A 22,089-nucleotide genomic window follows, 5' to 3' on the forward strand; every position below is an offset into this window, starting at 1 on the left:
AAAGGGGGTTATTTCTTAAAAATTGTCAAAAACATATATAAAGAAAGAGGAGATAAAGATCCTACCCTTCAGGCTGGGGGAGGAATCTATAATCACCAGCTCGGGTGTATGAACCGGGCTAAGCATTGTGACCTCCGGCTTTGGGAGTAATGGAGAGGAGGGGGAATCTAGGGGTACAATCTCTAAAATTCTAGGGGGTTCAGGTCCCTCCTCAGGGCTAGATTCGTCTACATACTGCCTAGATCTAGGAGCAAGTGCCCCTTGGAGTAAAGAGGGCCAAGTCCTAAGGTTGTTTCCATATTCTTTGAAAATAGACGACCTAAAGTGCAATGTATTATCAACAACAATGGTGCCTTTGGGGTAGCTATGGTCGTAGCGCACCACCAAATGGCCAACGCATTGGAGGAGAGCTATGTTTAGGTCCGGATCGGTGGGGTGGCGACTAACTAACTGGTTGGGGTTGAAATGAATTAACCTAAAGCTAGCAGCAGCCCGATCTAACTCCCTAAAAAGGTATGGGTTACCTTGGCCGGAGGGGCCAGCTGTTGCCCCAGAAGCAGCTCGGTCAGGATCAGGTCTCTGGTCTGCTTCAGGGGCCCACCTTTTTTGCACGAGAGGCACCTCGTCCTCTTCCTGCTCGGTGTCCTCGGTGGCTGGCAAGGCCTCTTGAGAGGAGGGAAGCTCAAGGATCGCTGGAAAAGGAGCTCGGGTCCTCAGGGCCAGTGTTTGACCCTCGCCGATCAATTTATAGGCCAGCATCGTGACGTTATTCATGACCTGGCAATAGTCTTTTTTACTGGGGGGGAAGTCTAGACAGCTTCTCATACTGACCCTCAAGGGTCACAGATTTTCCCATCCTGGAAAATATGGCTGCATGAAAAGCAAATTCATTCAGGACGTATACAAGAAAAATATATTAAGTAAAAGAAATAAAAGTTTGTGAGTTGGATTTACAAAGATGGAAGACTTACAAGGTTGTTTGAAGTAACGGTGTTCGCAGTTCCTGAAGCCCTTCGACATAAAGAATAAATCTTTATAGTTGTTTGGATGGCTGGGGAGCTCAATGATGGAGGCGAAGTTTGGAAATCGTGTGAGGTAGTAGAACCCTATCGCCACGTCCCCTCTGGTCAGGGCTTGCCTTGAGGCAGAAGAAGTATAATATGTCTGCCGGGGTGGGGACCTCCCACTCATGTCTCAGGAACAAATATTTTAGCCCCGCCAAAAGTCTATATGAATTTGGGGGGAGCTGAAAAGGAGCCAGTTTTTCGTAGTTTAAGAAATCTACGAAATACTGGTCCAAGGGAATGAAGGCCCCAACCTTCAGGTTCTCATCACTCCAAGCTGCATAGTCATCTTGGAAAGGGGCACAAATCCATTCCCCTTCGAACGCAGGTCAAGCTAGGATACCACTAGCTCCCATCTCGATGTTGTGGCTCAACATTATCTTATTCACCTTCCCCTGAGTCGTGATCTTTGAGATGATATGCTCAGCCTCGAAGAACATGTTAGGATCGACGAGAACTTCTTTCTCCACTACCGAACCGAAGTGCGGAATGGGAGAGTCAGGGACGACCTGCTTCCCTTTGTACTTTCGTTGGGTAGATGAGCTCGCAGATTTCTTCTTTGGGGGAGCCATCAGATCGCCTGACGAAAAAGCGGCCTAATTAGTAGGCGACCTAAGATGATCTATAACTAGGTGCGAAGGTTTGGACGAAATGGGCTATTTTTGTTATATGAGCTAAAGTTAGCCGAAACCCATCAAGTGGTGCCACGTGATACCCAAAGCTACGCGCCTCGATTTCTTAACAGTCCCCTAATATTTAGGGATCCGTGTGTCATAAATGTCAGAGTACTACTTTCCTTGGGAAGCGATTTAGTGCAAAACCACCCAAGAAAACGTAACCCCTAAGCTATCTGGTTTTAAACCTAAAAGACCCTTCAGTTTCCCTACCCTAAATGGGTATTCTTTAAACCAATTCACCATTAGGGTTACCCAGATTTACCCAGAAATTTCCCCAGTTTTATGAATGTCTTATCTATAAAACATGTTTGGACTCACCCATTGAACCTAAATCGAAACCTATTCCCTATGAACATTTAGAAATAGCCTAATGGTAACTACAATGAGTGTTGTGGACGAACATGGTTAAGAACAGAAATTCCATTGGATGAAATAAAAAAAAGGAAAACTTTTCAAATCAAGGGAAGAGATACTTACAGGAAATACGTTCACTGATTAGAGGGAGTAGACTCGGCAATGGGAAGCTCCTAGAAAGCTTCTGAATGTCTGGGCACGATGAACAATTTTGGGGATTCTGGGGAAGAAGGGAAACTTGGAAGTTCAGAAAAGGGAAATTTTTTAAATGCAAAGGTGTGTGAGGTTCGAAATCTAGTCATCTTATTTATACGTAAATTACAGAATTAATCTGGGCCATCCAATTTGGTTAGCTCAAGATCCAAGGGTCAAGATTAAATAGACCAAATGGTGGAAAAAGATTGACAAGACAATTATTGCAGTCCTCGAAACCCGAACAGACGCCAATTGTAGAAGAACACGTGTCCAGTAGTCGAGTAGTAGGCAGGCATGGTTTTATGTAGCAGAAGTTTAAAAGCCCCTACTGTGTAGGACAAAAAATGATGATGTCATACACGAGCAAGAGCTTGGGGGGCAAGTGTCGTACCCTAATCTTAGCACGAGTTCATTCATTCAGCTCGAGTACAGATGACAGATAATTACGTGGAAAAGTAGTCAAGTAGAATATCTGATTATTATCTATACGAACAACTCGAGGTTCGTAATGGTCAGACTTTGTGTTAGGCGTCCTGACTTTACCACAAACTACAAATAAGATAAGTCATCAAAGCACTAGCTCGGGGTCGAATAACTGTCAGAACACAAGCTAGTGGAAGATACACAGCTCGAGTGATTAAGATATATTGCATGTTGCATACTAAGGAATTCCCAAAGATTTGGGATTTGCTTATACGCTTATTTATGACCAGGCTGTCATATTTATTATCCAAGATAACAAGACATATCTACTTTGTGATCAAATCATATCCCAATATAAATGGGAATTATTTGTATTGAATGTAGACATTATGTAAATGAGTGATTGACTCACGCGGTTACCCAAACCTGTCCATGGAATTCCCCTATAAATATTGGGAATATTGGACAGAAAAGGGGGATAATTCTGTAATACCAAAACTTTGCCAAAATAGAGAGAGAAACAACAATAATATTGGCTCGTGGACTAGGTGGATTTTAACCACTGAACCACGTAAAATTTTTGTGTTCTTCCGTGAATTCTTGATTCTTTTTCATTACGGTTTACCATTAAGCACTAATCTACCCTTGTTATTTCTTAATACATTGTTGGCGAAAAACCGTGCCAACACATATCTTATGTGTTGAGTACATCAAGAGACAAAAAAGTATCTTATACATCCTACATGCCTACACACGTCTTAGTGTGTTGAGGATTGGCTAGGAAGATTTTGGTGTGGATCTCATAGCATTCTCTTTGATTGGATGTTATTTATTTATACTAAAAGATAGTGAGAACACTTGATAGGTTACAAGAGGTATGGATCTTTCTTGTGCATTTGATCCTGGCTCAGTATTAAAAAGAAATTTTTTATTTACACCTTTTGTTGCACACTCTGATTTACACATTTGGTACCAACAAGGAGATCATTGACTAGTTTTTTGTTTAAGGTTCTTGGCAGTTGTGTTAGTTGTCGAATGTCTAAAAGGTAGTAGCTTTATCTACTACATAAGTTGGATATACGACAACCACTGAAGCATTCAAGGAAGAAGTATGGTTAAAGGGTTAACTCAAGAATTTGGTCTGGATTAAAAAAAATATAACAATGTATTGTGATAATCAAAGTGCTTTGCACTTGATCAAGAATTCAATGCTTCATGAAAGATCAAAGCACAGTAACATCAAATATCACTTCATTAGGGACATTGCAGCTCAGAAATGAAGTTTTTGCCATGATGGTCAGCACAGAAGACAATCCAACTGACATGTTGACTAAGAGTGTTACAGTAAACAAATTTAGGCACTGCCTAAACTTGATTGGCGTTGGTCATTACAGATGAACCTATTCGGCTCAGGTCTCTTCAGTCCTTTATTTCAAATCTTAAGTGAATAAGCCAAGGTGGATTTGTTGTGATTCGTTCAACCACTTAAAAGCTTGCTACGTGGCACATGTGACTCATATGATTGTTTGTTAGTTGAGTCTATTGCCTATATAAGGCTTGTTTTCATTTTTGCTCCAATATATGTCGAGGGCGCCAGTTTTGAATGTTGAGAAATAAAAAATGGCCTCATTACCTGTTGGAATTCTGTGGTCCCAAAGTTTGTTATAACCAAATGGTGCCCTGCTACCCTCCTGAAGCAACGATTGTGTACAAATTGCCTTTTGTGTAATTCTGTTATGATTGCTAGAATATTCATGTACAGGTGTCTCTTGCTCATTAAGCTTTGTTTGTACTCTTGTTGAATATAAATACAATATTCTTGCCTCAGGAAATTCTGAGCTGAGCATTACATTCATTCTGCCTTATTTTTATTTCTTCTTCCTCTATTTTCTTGTTTTCTATCTTGGTATCAAGAGTCGTACGACCTCTGCCCTAATGTCAACTAGAGATGGTCAACATGTTGGGTTTTATGCCCTTATAAAACCATGTCGAACATGTAACGCGATTTTATATTGTCAATAAAAGTAGTAGAAGTCATTTAGTTTGACAACCATGTTGCTTGCTTGTTTTATTACATGATTATTAAAATAATACAAACATTTATAAAATCTCGAACATGTGGATAGTTACAATTATAGCGACTAGGTCACAATGGATTATAGTTGTAATTATATGTTCAAAAGAACAAGTCCTAAGATTAAATCAGTGCATTGGATTTTCAATGATCTGGTAATCTACGATATGATCTACTTACACATTCGGGGTGTGATGTCTTGTCCAAGGCATTGACCAAGTAGATAAGATCAGATGTATTTGGTTACATCAGACTAGGACATATATTGATTGTTGATTGATAAATAAGTATCGTTGTTATCAAATCTAATCAATGTCATAACATTGACCATAGGTTAAGTCGATCTTAATTTTGAGTGATAATATTCTACTAATTATATTATTTAAATATTTTTACTTGTTCGTTACCAGCTTACCCTACGGTCTAGCCCATACTTACATCTTGGAGATATAGTAGTGTAATTGAGTGGGAGTATTATTCATAGATATGAAATCTATAACTTCTGCATGAGAAGTGAAAATATGATTTCCTTAATTGCTTTGTTCAAAAGGCTAAATGATTGAGATCTTATTTCTGTAATTAAGTTCACGGAAATATCATTTATAAGGAACTTAGTGAGAGTTAAGGATAAAATATTGATGAGGGGTAAAATGGTAATTTACACCCAGCTCGTTAGTAAGTCATTGATAGAAGATTGACTAACTGTAATGGTTATAACAATGGATAATGTATTCATGGTTTGGAAAATACGTTCTATGAATACAAGAGTTCAATTCTGAGTCTATAGTGGAGTCACGAGGAATTAATAATGTAGTGAAATTATTCGTAAATAAATTCACGGTAACTTGTTAGAGTTTGATTTCATGGATCCATGGTCCTCGCATCACCTTTGAGTAAATCATCTAGAATGTCTCGATTCATTTATTTAATTATCAATTAGAATTTTTAAAGTTGACTAGTCAATTTTGGAAAATTTACAGAGATATGAGATTTAGAGAATAAAAGAGAATCTTTGGGTAAATTTATTAATATTGATAAATTGGTGTCAGTATATATAAATGATATTAAATAAAGTTTCAAATTATAATTAGTTAATTTGAATAAGAATTTAATTAATTAATTAAAAATAATTAAATAAAAGGTTTTGAATTTAGGCCCAATTGGGACTTAAATTCAAAACAAAGAGATTGGGCCCAAGGGTTTTATCTTTTTGTTTATTATTTAAAATTAAATTTAAATAAAGCTCATTAAGTTGCCTATATAAGGAATATGTTATCTAGGGTTTTCATAAGGAAGTCTCAGTTAATTCATTGGGTAAGTGAAAATCTAAACAATCTAATCATTTCTTAGCCACTATCTCTTCTTCTCTTCTAGATCTCTATCTCATGTGTTGAGAACCAGCCCACATTAGTTCTAGGTTGATCAAAGGCTTTGTGAGGAAGATTGTGTTGCTGATCTAGTTCGATATCTCGATAATACTCTGCTACATAAAGGAATTAAGGATTAGAGAGATTGAAGGAAGGAGTTGTTCCAGTTCCGGTGCATAATGTAAGTTTCTTTACTTTAATCTGTATTTGTATCAATTTCATAGGAGCATATTCTAGGAATTTACATGTTTGTTTGATAATATGTAAATTACATGAAAATAAATAAAGATCATCCAATATGTATTTCCTACATAACAAACACCACAATCTCATACTGGGTCTCTCTAGGGACCCATGGCTAGTAATGTTTCAGCTCCCCCTACTTCCTCTCCCACTCATATCCCTCCACCTATTCATGTTCCACAGTTTGGAAGCTCCCTAAATCAACCATTTGCCCTAAAACTTGATAGCTACAACTTCTCCCTATGGAAGACTATGGTTTCTGCAATTTTTTCGTGGGCACCGTCTCAATGGGTTTCCCACGGGTTCAAAGGGACAACCCCTGGAGTTCCTCCCACTTGCTGCCGGTGCTACTTCTTCTTCACCTGAAATCAATTGCTCTTTTGAATAGTGGATTGTTCTTGATCAATTTCTTCTTGGCTGGCTATATGGGTCGATGACGAAATCTATCACTATTGAGGTCATGGGATGTGACTCATCCGCTTCTCTCTAGCATATCCTTGAGCCTCTCTATGGTTCTCACTCTAAGTCTCGGATGGACGAGCTTCACACCAAGATTCAAACCACACGCAAAGCTTCTTCTTTAATGTCCAATTATCTCCGCCAAAAGTGTCAGTGGGCCGATGTTCTTGCTTTAGTAGGTGGCTCGTATCCTAAGCATCACTTGATTGCTAATATTCTCTCTAGTTTAGATGTTGACTATCTGCCTATTGTTGTTCAAATTAAGGCCCGTTCTTCTACCACTTGGCAAGAATTTCATGACATTTGGCTAAGCTTTGACTGAAAAATGGAGTGTCTCAATGCTCTCTCGGGTTCTTCTAAGCTCCAAACTCTTGCTGGTGTGCCCCAGGCCAACCTTGCTCACAAGTCCCCAGCTCCACACTCAGGCTGCAATTCATTTTCTGAGTCTTCTTCTAGCAGTTCTCGTGGTTTCATTCCAACATGTGGAGGGTGGAGATCTAGATGCAGAGGAGGACGTTTCGATGGACATTCTAACACTCAAAGACCTACTTGTTAACTTTGTGGGAGATATGGACATTCAGCTGCGATTTGCTACAATCGTTATGATGAAACTTACATGGGAACAACTCCAGGTAGCACAATCAGAGCAAACAGTTCAGCAATACTCCTTCCGCACTCATAGCGACCCAAAAAATGGTTGAGAATGACCTTTGGTATGCTAACAGTGGTGCCAGCCACCATATCATAGCAGATTTTGGGCATTTACAGCAAAAGAATGCATACCATGGTAAAGAGACTTTGGTAGTGGGAAATGGTAATGATCTAACTATTTCTCCTGTTGGTAATGGTTGTTTTAAAACCAAGTCTGGTCATACTTTATTGCTCAAATATTTATTACATGTTCCCAAAATTACCAAGAATCTTGTTAGTATATCTAAACTCACCGTGGATAATAATGTGTTCATTGAATTTTTTTCCCGGTTGTTGTTTTGTGAAAGACAACCAAACAAGGAGAGTGGTGCTTCAAGGGAAACTTAAGGATGATATTTATCAATTTGAGGTCTCTGCAAAAAAACCAAGTTTCATGTTGTCTACTCCACATGTGTCTCTGTCTTCCAAGAAGCTATCTTCAACATGTGCCTTGTTGAGTTAGTCCAAGTCTAGGGATTATTTAATTTCCAAGAAAGAAGTGTGGTATAAGAGATTAGGCCACCCATCAAGTCGTGTCTTGTGTCAAGTCTTAAGTTTTTTAAATGTTAAAAATCTGAGCAATGAGAATAAAACTTTTTGTGATGCATGCCAATTTGGAAAGTCACATGCACTACCCTTCAAACAATCTGAAAACTGAGAATAGTACCCACTTGATTTAATCCATACTGATGCATGGGGATCTTCCCCTATTATGTCTAACAGTAATTTCATGTTCTACATCCATTTTTTTGATGATCACAGCCGCTACACATGGATATATCCACTTTGAGCCAAATCCAAAGCTCTACAAACCTTCACTCAGTTCAAAACACTTGTTGAAAATTAGTTTGACAGGAAAATTAAGAAACTTCAAACTGATTGGGGAGCAGAGTTTCAAGCCTTTGAGAAATTAGTTGTTGATAGTGGTATTGTGTTTCAACATTCTTGTCGCCATGCTTCCGCTCAAAATGGTAGAGCATAACGAAAACATTGTCACATAACCGAAATAGGTCTCACACTCTTGGCCCAAGCAAGCATGCCTCTAAAATATTGGTGGGATGCCTTTGTCACTTCTGTGTACCTTATTAATAAAGCTCCATCACCAATTTTGAATGGTAAGTCACCATTTCAAATTGTCCACTCTAAAGTACCATATTATATGTGTTGACGGTGAAAACTCGTCAACGAAATTAGGTCAGAAAACCCAAAGGTAAGTATGGAGATATTTAGATAAGAACTTATAATAAACTTAAGGAAAGATCAACAATGGAGTAAGCCTTTGTATATTGCTTAATAGCCTGAGTGTACAATGAATTTTCCAACTCCTTATTCTGAGGGGTCAAGGTCTATTTAAAGCTGGGCTCTAATGGCCCCTTATACATGGTGGTCCCTCGGGACAAATAGTACATGAGTACACTATCACGGTAGTAGCACAGGTGGTAGTGGTGTTGGAAGAGTGGTGGCCTGCTCTAGTACGTGTCAGGGGTCTGCAAAAGTACTCCTGCCTTGGTATCATATTATGCCTCCACTACTTGTCGAGTACGGACCTCATAGGCGTGCTGAGGGAGTCCTTACCATGTACCATTCTTGTACTGCCACTACCTGTCTGGCGTAGACACCGTATTCGTACTCTGACTCCTCTAGGTTTGTAGGTACGTTCCGTACTCGTATGATCTCCTCGAGTCACAGGTTTTCACCCTCACAAGGTACCTTACTCCCAAGGACTTCAAGTGTTGAAATCCTTGTATGTTATTCCACGATGCCTGTCAACCAAGGACCCCGCGAGATGGTCCTATGAAAATGAGATGAGAGGGGCCTCCCGACCCTAGGCACAAGGTATGGCATCGTAGGCGTAGAGTGTGTCTCGTGAGACTTTTGACGTGAGATGTGATCCCCCATGTAAGGTTGTGCCTCGCAAGGCCTACAAAGGGTGAGATGGGGCGCACGAGATGGCCTTGCGACACCCTTAGCGCGAAGTGGGATGCAACGTGCGAGGCTGTGCCTCGCGAGACCCGCAAGGTGCGAGATGGGGTGTGCGTGATGGCTCCATGACACCCTTGGCGCGCGGCGAGGCTCCTAGGCAAGGCCGTGCTTCGCGAGATGGTTGTGGCACGAGACATCCTTGGTGCGAGACACCCTTCAGGTGCGCGTGAGGCCCTTTCGTGGTGCGAGACACCCTCCTAACGTGAGGCCCGTCCAAGCGCAAGGCTCCTTCTTGCGCGAACCCCTCTAAGCGTGAGGTGCCATCGGGGCAAGGTTAGGTGCGCCTCACTTGGCGCGGGACACATGGCCTCGCCATGTGAGGCTATAGGTGCTTGGGGTGAGGCACTTGGGCACTTAGGCGAGGCAAGGTGGGGCTCGCTATGCGAAGCATTGACTTCGGCTGGGCGTGGCCGAGATGACCTCTGCGAGACCCTGGAGTGAGGTGCTTGATGTCTCGTGTGATGGTCTTGCAATGCGTGTGGGCCTTACGGGGGTTTGGACTTGATTGCTTGGGACTTTTTACCGGTGTGGAATTCTTGTCTCTCATTTGGCATGAAGTGACTTTGTGAGGCCTAGGGCCTTGCAAATATGTGGCCTCTTGGTGGAACGTGATGACCTTCTGACTCTATCGCATACTTGGCGCCTTCAGGGCCCCTTAGCCGCTCACTTCAACAAGGGACTAGAAACTTTTTTTTTCTTGGTGGATTTTTGGTATCCACAATATGTTTCTCAAAACCTATGGTTCTGCTTGTTTTCCATGTATTTGACCCTATCAATCTCATAAGTTTTCATACTACTCCACCAAGTGTGTGAACCGAGGCTATAGTGAGGCACACAAAGGGTATAAATGTCTAAGTTCTATAGGTTGCATATACATAACTCGTAATGTCATCTTCAATGAACTTGAGTTTCCTTTTGAGAAAGGTTTTCTTAACACATTTTGGCCTGAAAAAACAGTCATTATAGATGTTTCATCTTGGTCAGCGACAATCAATCCTCCTCATTCACAAACACACCATCCCTCTGATGCATCTCAGGTTGATAAATCCCATCCGCAAGTGTCCACTGAAGCTTCATCTTCGTGTGCTTCATCTCCAAATGATAATCAGGTAAACTTCTCTAATGATCACATTAATATTGAGGCTGAGATGACTAACACGTGTTCTGTAGCTCATGGTTCAACGCCTCAATCTATAGCTCATGAAGAGACACTAGAACCTACTAATGTTGAAGTTGTGGCTCCAGCCGCTCGTTTGCCATACCATACTATGATCACACAATCAAAGGCTGGAATTTTCAAGCCAAAAACGTATATCAGACATCTTTATGGCAACCTGTTACCGCTAAACCAGATTATATACAAGTTGTACTTACACATCAAGGGTGGAAACAAGCCATGACAGAGGAATATACAACTTTACTCAAAAGTTGGTCTTCAACTCTTGTCCCTCATTCTTCGAATATGAGCATCGTTGGCTGTAAGTAGGTATTCAAAGTTAAAAAGAATGTTGATGACTCTTTTTAGCGGTACAAGGCAAGACTTGTTGCCAAGGGATTTCACCAAAGACCCGGTCTTGACATTTGGGAAACATTCAGTCCGGTTATTAAAGCTTCTACGGTTCGAATCATACTTACTGTTGTTGTTTCAAAAGGCTGGAGTATTGGGCAACTTAATATCAATAATGTCTTTCTAAATGGCAATATTGATGAAGATGTGTTCATGGTTCAACCACCTGGTTTTGAAGACAAAGGGAAACCCTAACATGTATGTAAATTACACAAATCTTATATGGCTTTAGACAAGCACCCCATGCTTGGTTTGACAAATTAAAGGGAACACTTCTCAGCTGGAATTTGAGTAACTCACGAGAAGATTCTTCTCTATTCTACTATAATGCAGGTGGTACAACTATCTTTGTTCTTATTTATGGCAATTACATTCTTGTTACTGGCAATCAATTCAGTAAGTTGGAGTTTATAATCAGGCTTAATCAAATGTTTGCCCTCAAAGATCTTGGTGATCTAAACTACTTTCTTGGCATTGAGGTCTTTAGAGATACCACTGGCATTTATTTGACATAGTCCAAGTTACATTGAAGATCTCTTGAAAAGAAGTAACATGACACATGTTAAACCATGCCCAACTCCAATGTCCACGGGGAAGCCATTGTTAATTAATGATGGTGAATTACTTGAGGAGCCTAGTCCATATCGAAGTATCATTGGGGGATTACCATATTTGACACATACACACGCCCTGGCATTAATTTTGAAGTGAATAAATTGAGCTAGTTCCTCAAAGCACCTACTACTGTCCATTGGAGTTTCTCACAGGGTACTCTGATGCGGATTGGGCTTGTTGCCCTGATGATAGAAGATTGATTGCTGCATATTGTGTGTATCTTGGAGAAACCTTGGTCTCTTGGTCATCCAAAAAGCAAGTTGTTGTATCCAGATCTAGCACAAAATCCGAATATAGAGCTCTGGCTCATGTAGCAGCTGAAATGTATTGGATACAGGGATTTCTTCAAGAACTCAAGCTACCTTGCTCCACGACTCCAGTGACCTGGTGTGACAATCGCCTCCAACCATGTGTACCACGCACTGACCAAACACATTGAGTTGGATGTCCATTTTGTTTGAAATAAAGGTTTGAAGAAATAATTAGAAATTCGGTTCATTCCTTCGCATGATCAAATAGTTGATTGTCTCACCAAGAGCTTGACACCAACCAGGTACCACTTTCTCATAGACAAACTTGGAGTCGTTCAACCACCGCTATGTTTGAGAGGGGGTGTTGAGAAATGAAAAATAGCCCCACTCCCTGCTGCAATGCAGTGGTCCCAAAGTTTGTTATAGCAAAATGGTGCCTTGCTACCCTGCTGAAGCAATGATTGTGTACACATTGCCTTTTGTGTAATTCTGTTATGATTGCTAGAATATTCATGTACATGTGTCTCTTGCTCATTGAGCTTTGGTAGTACTCTTGCTGAGTATAAATACAATAACCTTGCCTCAACAACTTTTGAGCTGAGCATTACAGTCATTCTGCCTTATTCTTATTTCTTCTTCCTCTATTTTCTTTTTTCTATCTTTGAAAGTTTTGTAAATATTGTACAAAGAGTTCTTGTGAGAAAGTTGAGTTGTAAACTTTTTGTAATTAGAGCAAGACTCCATTGTGTGATCTTGCAAGTGTGTATTCTCCAAGAAAGCAATAAAGAAAGGTTAGTCATTAAAGGATGTTCATACCCTTGAATGTAGGTTCATGCAAATGAGCCAAACCAAGTAAAATTGGTGTTTATTCTTTTCTACTGATTCATTTGTTTTTGTTCATTTGTTGTTATTTTTACAATATTATAATTTTTTAATAATTGTATAATTATGTAGTTTTAAAAAATATAAATTAGATGAGGAGGCAAGAATTTTTTTTTTTTTAATCAAAAGACATTTTTAAATGTTTATATTTTTATTATTTTAGGAGATAAATATATATATATAATTTTTAGAGAGAGAAGGATTGCAAATTATTCTTGCATGTTCTATCATTCCAAAAAAAAAAACAAAAAAGGGTAATTAAGTTGAACCCATACACATTTGATTTGTTAGTCCTTCCAATTAGACTCTCACACGCTATCAAAATTGAAGAAATTGAAAATGTTATAAATAGAATAATAGAAACTATTTGCGAAGTGCGCAACAAAAGCTGTATGAGTAAAACAATATGAAAAATAAGGTAACACAAAGTAATAAGGCAAGTTTCTATGTTACTTTCGATACAATTAATCGCGTAAGCCAAACTGGTATAAGCTACCCTGTGAAAATTTTATATATAAATACGTATTGTTTTTATTTTACTAAATCAAATTCCCTTAAATATCCCCTAAACTGGCCAGTTGCCACACCTGAAAAACGCCAATTTTAGAGAAGAGAAGAAAAAGACTATACACACATATACACACACGAAGCTTCCTTTTCTAAAATTTGGACACCATTGAATGAACTGTAAACAAACTCTTCTTACTCCCTCTAATTTTATTAACCATTATAAATAACCCATTTTGCTTCCCACTTTATTTTTCTATCTTACTCTCACTCATCATCGAAACAAACACACACACACATATATATATACATATATTTGGAGGGGTTCTAAGCCTTACTCTTCCCTTGGTTTCAGGTATTTTTACTGTTATCTTAACTTAAGGTCTCTCTTGTTACAAATTGTTTATTCGTAAGCAACATGATTGTTATTGCGGTACTTTCGAATCGATCGTTTAGTTATTTTATAGTTTATTAGCAGAGGAATTAGAGTCAATAATCCAGCTATTATAATTATTTACTTAGCTCATGTTTGGTTAGAGAAAAATAGCTTTATCATTATTTTATTCTTTAATTTGGTTACATTTTAATATATTATTAGAATAAAATATTTTTGTTTACTATTTTGATAGAATCTTCCAAGATTAGAAAGAAGAAAGACCCTATTATTGTATAATAATATCTTAATTTCATTTCACTTCTATTTTTATTATCATTCTCGTTTATATATATATATATATATATAAATTCTATTTTTATTACTCCAAGCTGATTTCATTAACTGAAATAACATTAATATTTGAGAATATCTCAATATTATTGAAATGAATAATTACATAAACCTAATGATAAGAATTGAAATTAATTAAAATGAGATTTTTTTTAATGCAAAATAGTAAATTTAAATGTTAATACATTATTCCCCTTTGTTATCCCTTATGACATGTGGAACCACTATGGTCTTTTTTGTGGGATGTTATTTTTCATTCCAAAAGGTCACTATTTTTTTTATGTAATAATGTTTATCGATTCATTTGTGTCACTTATTTTGGCTCTTTCTTTTTACAATAAATAGTATAATATGTGATAATTAACACTTTAACCTTTAGAATATGTGGTAGACTTCTTCAACTTCTTTATATATGGCTATAAGGAAAATTATAATATATTGAGTTGTTGGGGATACAAATTCAATGTTAGTTGTCTGTACAATTTACTATCATCGCCTTTTTTTTTCTATTATAATTAGTGTGGATTTCTTCCGTGTTTACTTAGTAAGAAAATAAATGAAAGCCTGAATATATCTAAATATGAATTTATTTCTCAGTTAAAATTGATTTAATATACATAGATTTGTACACAAGATCTTATATATTGTGACATTAAATTAAAATATATATTAGAAAATTTTATTTTAATACGTATTGTAATTTTAATCTTTAGATGAATTTAATCGAATAATATTTAACACAGTACAGAAATATGTGTTAGTATAAATCAAATTATCTATTTACAGTTTAATTCAACAAAAATTAGAGGTTGTTTGTTCAAATTATTGTTATTGTGTTTTTATTACAACATGCGCACGAGAATCTCTGCGAAATTTCATTTTCTTTCTTATTGTACATTAATATGTACTTGCCAATTATCATAAATGGAAAGTCGTATCCTTCATTAATGTTTTTTTTTTTTGAAAGGAATGATCAATGTTTAAATAAGATAATGTCTTAATTAGTTATTATTTTTGTGCGTTAAAAACAGGCACATTTTACTCTTTTTTTTTAAAAAAAAAAATCTGGTACATTTGTTATTGGTTTGGTCAAACATTTATTTTTTCTTTTATTTTAAAATATATATTTAATTTAATAATTTTTTCTTAAAAAAATATATAAATAAGATGTGCGTGCTATTATCAGCAGATTAGTTTGACGTGCGCTCCACTATATTGTTTTATCAAATTACAATTTATTTCTTTCTCTATGTCATACTCCAAATTTGTTAAAATTAAAAACGAATAAACTTAAAATAAAAATTTGTTAAAGTAAATCTATAAAAATATTAAAAGAAAAGTTGTTAAATTACATATATGGCCTCGTTTGCGCGTATACCCCTAGAGGAATACGACACATTGATCCAAACAAATGAAGGGTATATTCGTAAATTTATCAACAGCTACTTTTGTCTTAGCTGTCAGTGACTATCCTTTGAACATTTCGTAGCAATCTTACGTTGAGCCAATTTACAGTTATAACCCTCGCCTTAGCCGGCATAACTTAAGTGACATAAGGCTATTTTAGTATTTTCATCCATCTAAACTTTCTATTACGCGGTCTTCCTTTATCTTACTTACGCGGTCTGTCCCTGTTCTTAACAAAAAGTCTCAGTCTGTCTCTCTTCCATTAAACACTCGCCAATTTATTTTTCTTGTAGAGACACGAAAAAAAGAAGAAGAAAGCTTCGATTCGAAGAGTGATTCACTGAGTTCCGATTCAATTCAGAAGAGAAAACCAATGGCCGACCGAATCCATCCTCGTGACTCGCCTCTTACGATGTCTCCTAACGACTCATCGGAAATGCCTCTGAAACCCATTCCTCCCTTTTCGCCGGAAAAGCCAGTACCTCCGCCTGGAACTTACGTCATTCAGATCCCTAAAGATCAAGTCTACCGCGTTCCTCCACCAGAAAACACCCGCCGCTTCCAGCAATACGCTCTCCGGAAATCTGACCGAGGCTGGTGCCGGAGCTGCTTCTGCTGGTTTCTCCTCCTCCTCGCCGTTTTCGTCGTTCTTTTTGGCATCACCGGCGCCGCACTCTACCTTGTTTACAAACCAGAATCACCAAAATACAACGTCACGAGCTTCGCCATCAAGGGAATCAATGTCTCGTCGCCGACTCCGACGATTTCTCCGGTCATCGACGTCACCGTTAGAGCTGAAAACCCTAACGATAAGGTTGGAATATACTACGGGAAAGATAGCTCTGCCACTGTGTACTATTCCGACGTCCTGCTCGGGAATGGCGCTATCCCGGCGTTTTATCAGCCGTCGAACAACGTGACGGTGTTAAAGGCAGCGTTAAAGGGGCCGGGGATTGAGTTAACGAGTTCCGTTCTGAAAGCGTTAAGAAACGGAGAGAAGAATGGGAAAGTACCGTTGAGATTGACGGTGGAGATTCCCGTTAAGCTAAAGGTTGGCTCCGTTAAGACTTGGGCACTTTCTGTCAAAGTCCGGTGTGACGTAACGGTGGATAAGTTAACGTCGAAGGCAAAGATCGTCTCTAAGGACTGTGATTACAGTTGGACACCATGGTGGTGAAAATAGTATATTATTTTTATTTCTTTTTTTTTCTTTACTTTATTAATGGATGTGTTATAATAGAGATTTTTATTAGAGATGGAAATAATTTTGATTGTATACAAAAGGACAAAGATTAATTTGTTTTGATTCAATTTTGTATAATTTTATTATGTAATATACGTCACATTTGGTATGTTTTTATTTATTAATTTAAATTAGTATAATACTATATAAGTCTTAGTTTGACAACGTATAAACATTTATAAATTAGTTTACCTTAATTCAACAAAATGCTTGATTAATTAAGGGTGAATTGCTGAAATCATTCTTAATTATTTGATTTAATATCTTTCTATTCGAATAAAAAATTAAAAAAAAACGTGTATGAATTACTTCAAAAGAACTATGTAATCTCTTGAAATGAAATATAACTCACCACGAACATGTCCAGCAAGATGACATTTAATTGCGGACATTACATGCTTTTCTTTTCCCTTGTACTATATCTCTTTATTACATGTCGAATGACTCAAATCAAGCTCAAGTACGATGAAGATAGCCAACAAGGAAACATTGTCATAAGTATGGAGCTTGATAAGGATTACAGAGCCATCGATGCTGGTTTAGATTCCCACTTGCTCTTGATGGCATTCCAAAACGCAGGTATGGCCACTTCATCAGGTACTTCTTTGAATGATGGTAAGTAATTCACATCCACAATCACATGATCGCCACTGTCTTCATCAATCTGAAATTTCAACACAACCAACAAGCCTTAACCATGTTATCCATCCATCCTACCAACTAATTCGATAACAATAGTTCTAAGATTCATTTAAAATATAATGAAACTAAAACTTGTTGCAGAACTGAAACTTGTCATGCTTGATTCTTGATTAGGGAAATCGAAATTTCAACTTACAACAACATCAAAACCAAAGATGGTCAGACCAAGATTTCTCATGAGCCACCTTGCAGCCTCTGTGACCAACTCTTCATCAATGTGATCATTATTATTATTGCCCTTTGAGCTATCACTATCAGAATGAGGGTTTCCAGTTGCAGTGGGAAGAGATTTTAAGCTACAAAAGAAATCATCAGGCTTCTGGTATGTACGTTTCATACATGTTCTAGTGCGCAAGTCGGGAAAGCCAAAGCCAAAACCAAAAACTAAAACAAGCAAAGAAAAAAGCGAGAGAATAATATAAAGTTACCTATCGAACACTAGAGGTTTGAGATCATGACTACCGAATAATTTTATCAAGATATCGGCATTTGGTGTAGACTTTTTGACTGCATAAAATACTTTCTCACCCAAGACATAGAATTTATAGAGAATGGATGAATGATTAACATATTCCTGCAATTTAGGACAAATATCTCAGCATCCTGCCGTTCTAATTATTTCTACTACTTCTGAGAAGGTATATTGTGTATTACGTGGTTCAAAACATTTTGCTTTTAAATGGATAGGTTCTTTTGACAAACCTTATTTAAATTGAAACACATTTCAGTCAGTATGTTACAATCAATGGACTTGCAGCTAGTTTCTGACAATTGTTAAAGCAAGCACATACATACACACCAAATTTGTCAACAATCAAACTTATTGCTTACCTGAATAACTGCTGGAAGAGGAACTTTCAGGTCTTTAAAGTCTTCCACTTTAAAAACAATTGCCTAATATGTAAAAACAAAAGTTTTAGATTAAAGAAAATATAAAAATAGCTATGAAGATGGGACTAGGTGCCTAAAGAAAAGAAATTCGAGGTTTGTAGAGCCCAAAATAAAAGTACCATATTATGAGCAACAGCTACACCACAAGCAACTTGAGGTTTCACTATACATGGAAGAGATAGTTTAGCTTCAGATAGCCTTTGAATGAGAGAAAGCTCCTTATAATCATCAACCTGAATTTTTTTTAGCTCCAGCTGTGATTACAGTTGAAAAGAAGTATCGATAGAATATTTGTGACTTGGCATAACTTTGTTTCACAGATTTGTAGGATTTACCATTACAATAATGGAATAACCACCTTAAGAAAATGAGGACCCCTGATTAAATGGCCACTTGCGCCTTTGAGATCTTCCAGCCCAAGTAGAATATGTTGAATTTTTAACCGATCCAATACAGGGTAAATGTTACTAAGTGGGTCAATCACACAATATTCTACGTGATGATCCATATATCTGTTAAACATAATCAGAAAGAACCACAGCAGAGTAGATTATTCATTGCCCTTTTATATTCCCTGTGTACTTGGGGTGACTCTTTACTGATCCTAATGCAAAAGACTTATTATCTTGGTGAAACAACATAGATTAAGTAAAAACAGATTAAAATGAAAACAAAGAGTCATATAAAAAAGAAGCTAAAAACCCTTTCACCCATGGCTACACCGTTGAAAACTCTCTGCAGCCCTTCCACTTTGACCACATAATAGTATAATACAAAATTACACATATAATACATTCTGAAGAGCCTATAAAATAAATCTAGTTCTAAATATCCCCAACTACATAATTTCTAGTTATTAAAATGTAAAAAAGTTTATACTTTTTTGGATCCTATATTTTATTCTCTTACTTGTTTGGACCTGTGTTTCAATAAATTAATTTTAAGATCTGTGTTTTCAAATAGACTCCTAAACCCGATTTTAGTCAAAAAAAAATTTCAACTACAATTATATATAATTGACCAAACTAACAACTCAAAACACAAAACAAAGCACAATTATTCTTCTTAACAACTGTGTTGTTATATTCAATTTTTTTTGTCATCAATATTAGGTTACAAAACACATCATCCAGAAAGTAATTTGTCAAAACACAAAGTCCAAACATGTAAGTAACAAAACATAGGGTCCAAAAAAATATAAAACATACAGAGATATGTATGCATTAGCTAAAGAAAATGTAAATTAACTTTTTGGTTTCAGCATGATGATCTTCTTTAAACACCAAATGTTTAAATAGAACTAGGACAAGAGCAATATTATGAACCGATAAGATGTTGTTTCTTCTGTTTTTATTGCACCAACTGTATCATATGATTCTAAACTTACATTTTCAGTTCCTCCATGCCTGTGGTGTAAGTTATTTTATTTGGATATTCTGCAGAGTCCCCCAATTCAATAGATACGATTTCATCTGTTGCTTTATGAAGAACGATATCAGCTTCTTGTAGTTGAGGTGTAAGAGGGAGGTCAAATGTGAGGGGAAGGAAAATTAACCCATTATGTGTAGGATACATAGGGAATGCGCCCCTCTGCAAAAGTCAAGATACATAAGCTTTAAACTGCAGTGAAACAATAATTTCCAATAGTTACAATTTTACCATGGTTATAAAACTGCAAGTAAAACCATGAAATATCAGGTCAAAACAAGTCGTCTAGGAAAAAAGAAATAATAGAATAAATGATTCTAGCAATCCAATATTACTATATGAAATATACACACAATCTTCAAATCTACAACATCCCTATAAAAGTTTGAAACAAGAAAGAAAAGAAATAAGGCCAAAAAAGGTTGAGATAGTTTCAATGTCAACTAGGCGGTGTTCTTTATCCTAGTCTAGAGCATCACAAATCACAAGACTCATATTGGCATTATAATTCTCTTTCTTTTAACCCTTTACATTTCTTGTGACACCATTGACCTTCCTTTCTGTGCAGAATCTTACCTTAGCAAAATCTTCTTCACGTGAAGGCTTCATAATATAACCTACGGTCACAACATTGTCTCCAACTGCCTGCTTGCCAATCAAAACACAAATTCAGAATGATGCAGACTTTTGAAAGTGATAATTTTGTTGCCCAAGATTACAAAGCAAGAGGTTTGCATCAAAATCTTCCTAACCTTTCTATTTATGCGGCAAATAGTCAAAGGTAATTCCTCCAATCTGTTGATCTTATTAATGCCCAAACCTTCACATGGGCTAGCACCTTCAACAGCTGAAGGAAGAACAATATGAATTTTCTTCATATTCTTTATTGAATGGCAAAGTGAGCCAATGGCTCTATTTAACAAGAGTGAATACTAGTAAAAAACTAATAACCAAACATCTTTTACACTGACAAACTCATATTATCTTATTATAACTAATAACCCAATTATATGAATAATCACCCAATAATATGAATAATGTAAACTTTTGATGGTGTATCGTATAACTAGCAATCAAATCATTGACAGTAAAAGCTATTAAATAGTCGCAGGCTAAAACTCTCTTTCTTTTTCCTTAAAATTTTCCTCAACTGATAAGAAAAAGCATGCTTCCCAATTCAAATATATAGGAATTAGATTCTATGGCATCAGCATTCATTTTTATGAATTTTCAACATTCAAACAGGAGTTACCAAAACTTTTTCATGAGGATTTAAAGGGTTTGTGTTCTTCTATGGTCTGTGACAAAATTTCTTTCTTAACCCAATAAAGTCCAAAGATGAATAATATTAATAATGACTCAGTTACCTAATCCAAATTCGAACCCAGATACTTACTTAAACCAACGATGTGCCAATTACAATTGGCGGGTTTATGAAAAACTTCCTTCTTATCATCAGCGAGCAGAAGCAAAATAGTTCCTCTAACATGATGCCAAGCTAGCATAATCTCGTTGACCGCATCGTCTAGTGGAGATGAAGATGGGTCCAATGAAAAGCAATCCATGGAATAGAGTGTTGCCATATTTTTAAGCAGATTCATCTACCCAAGCCACATAACATGATTTAAGTGCAATAATATGATCACAATTGAATCGATAATATGTACAATGATACAGGAAAAAGAAATCATTTCGAAGCAGCCCAAAAAAAAAACCCATTGGACAAGTACCTTGTCAGATGAAATACCAGGTTCATGAGAAATTGCCTGCAATATCCAAAAACAATTGGGTATAAGGAAGAAGAAAAGAGCATAAAGAGCGAGAGAGAGAGAGAGAGAGTAGAAGCACCGTAGGAATGGCAGAATGGCGGAGCTTACGGAGGAGGGAGTCAGCGGCGGGGTTGGGGATGGCATCGTGGAGAAGGAGAGAGTGATGGAATATGACTCCGCCTATTGCACCCTCCATCTCTCTCAACACTCACTCACTCACTCACTCACTCGATAGCTCACGCCCAGAGCAGAGCAGACGCTGAAAGAGGTCAGTAAGTAGTCACAGACAGACACAACAAGGAGAAAATAGAAATACGCTACGTCTTCTGCTTCTTTCTTTTTCTTTTCTTTTGGTTGCGGTTAGTTTGGTCTTTTTGTCTGTTGGGCCAATTTTCAAGTCTGACGGGGGTGGGGGAGGAGGGAAATGGCCTGCAGACAATCAATAATCCTGCTTTCATTATATCAATCCGCAACACTCCCTTTCTTAAATGTGGATATTGTATAATTTTTTGCTAAATTTGGCCATTTGGCCCAAAATATATCAATGATGTATTTAGTTCATTTTTTGTAT

General features: G+C 37.2%; 2 protein-coding genes across 3 annotated transcripts; one reads left to right on the plus strand and one right to left on the minus strand.

The window, feature by feature from the left end:
* The first annotated feature begins 13,619 nt into the window (after positions 1 to 13,619).
* On the plus strand, positions 13,620 to 16,837 carry LOC133788829 (NDR1/HIN1-like protein 13). The gene is made up of 2 exons (XM_062226446.1): positions 13,620 to 13,706; positions 15,779 to 16,837. Exon 2 carries the CDS (start codon positions 15,859 to 15,861, stop codon positions 16,660 to 16,662), a length of 804 nt encoding a protein of 267 aa, XP_062082430.1. The 5' UTR covers positions 13,620 to 13,706; positions 15,779 to 15,858; the 3' UTR covers positions 16,663 to 16,837.
* A 168-nt stretch (positions 16,838 to 17,005) lies between these two features.
* On the minus strand, positions 17,006 to 21,888 carry LOC133788828 (inositol 1,3,4-trisphosphate 5/6-kinase 4). Of its 2 annotated transcripts, none has more exons than XM_062226444.1 (12): positions 21,598 to 21,888; positions 21,480 to 21,515; positions 21,146 to 21,350; positions 20,502 to 20,596; positions 20,326 to 20,394; positions 19,709 to 19,911; positions 18,680 to 18,833; positions 18,441 to 18,575; positions 18,262 to 18,324; positions 17,859 to 18,004; positions 17,567 to 17,726; positions 17,006 to 17,392 (listed from the first exon to the last, which is right to left on the minus strand). In XM_062226444.1, exons 1-12 carry the CDS (start codon positions 21,712 to 21,714, stop codon positions 17,246 to 17,248), a joined length of 1,530 nt encoding a protein of 509 aa, XP_062082428.1. In that variant the 5' UTR covers positions 21,715 to 21,888; the 3' UTR covers positions 17,006 to 17,245. The 2 variants fall into 2 exon arrangements, with proteins under 2 accessions (XP_062082428.1, XP_062082429.1); XM_062226445.1 differs by having other exon boundaries at positions 18,441 to 18,554; positions 21,598 to 21,887.
* Positions 21,889 to 22,089: the final 201 nt, after the last annotated feature.

This window comes from Humulus lupulus, chromosome 7 (genome assembly GCF_963169125.1).
Source record: "Humulus lupulus chromosome 7, drHumLupu1.1, whole genome shotgun sequence".
Classification (NCBI taxonomy): Eukaryota; Viridiplantae; Streptophyta; class Magnoliopsida; order Rosales; family Cannabaceae; genus Humulus; species Humulus lupulus.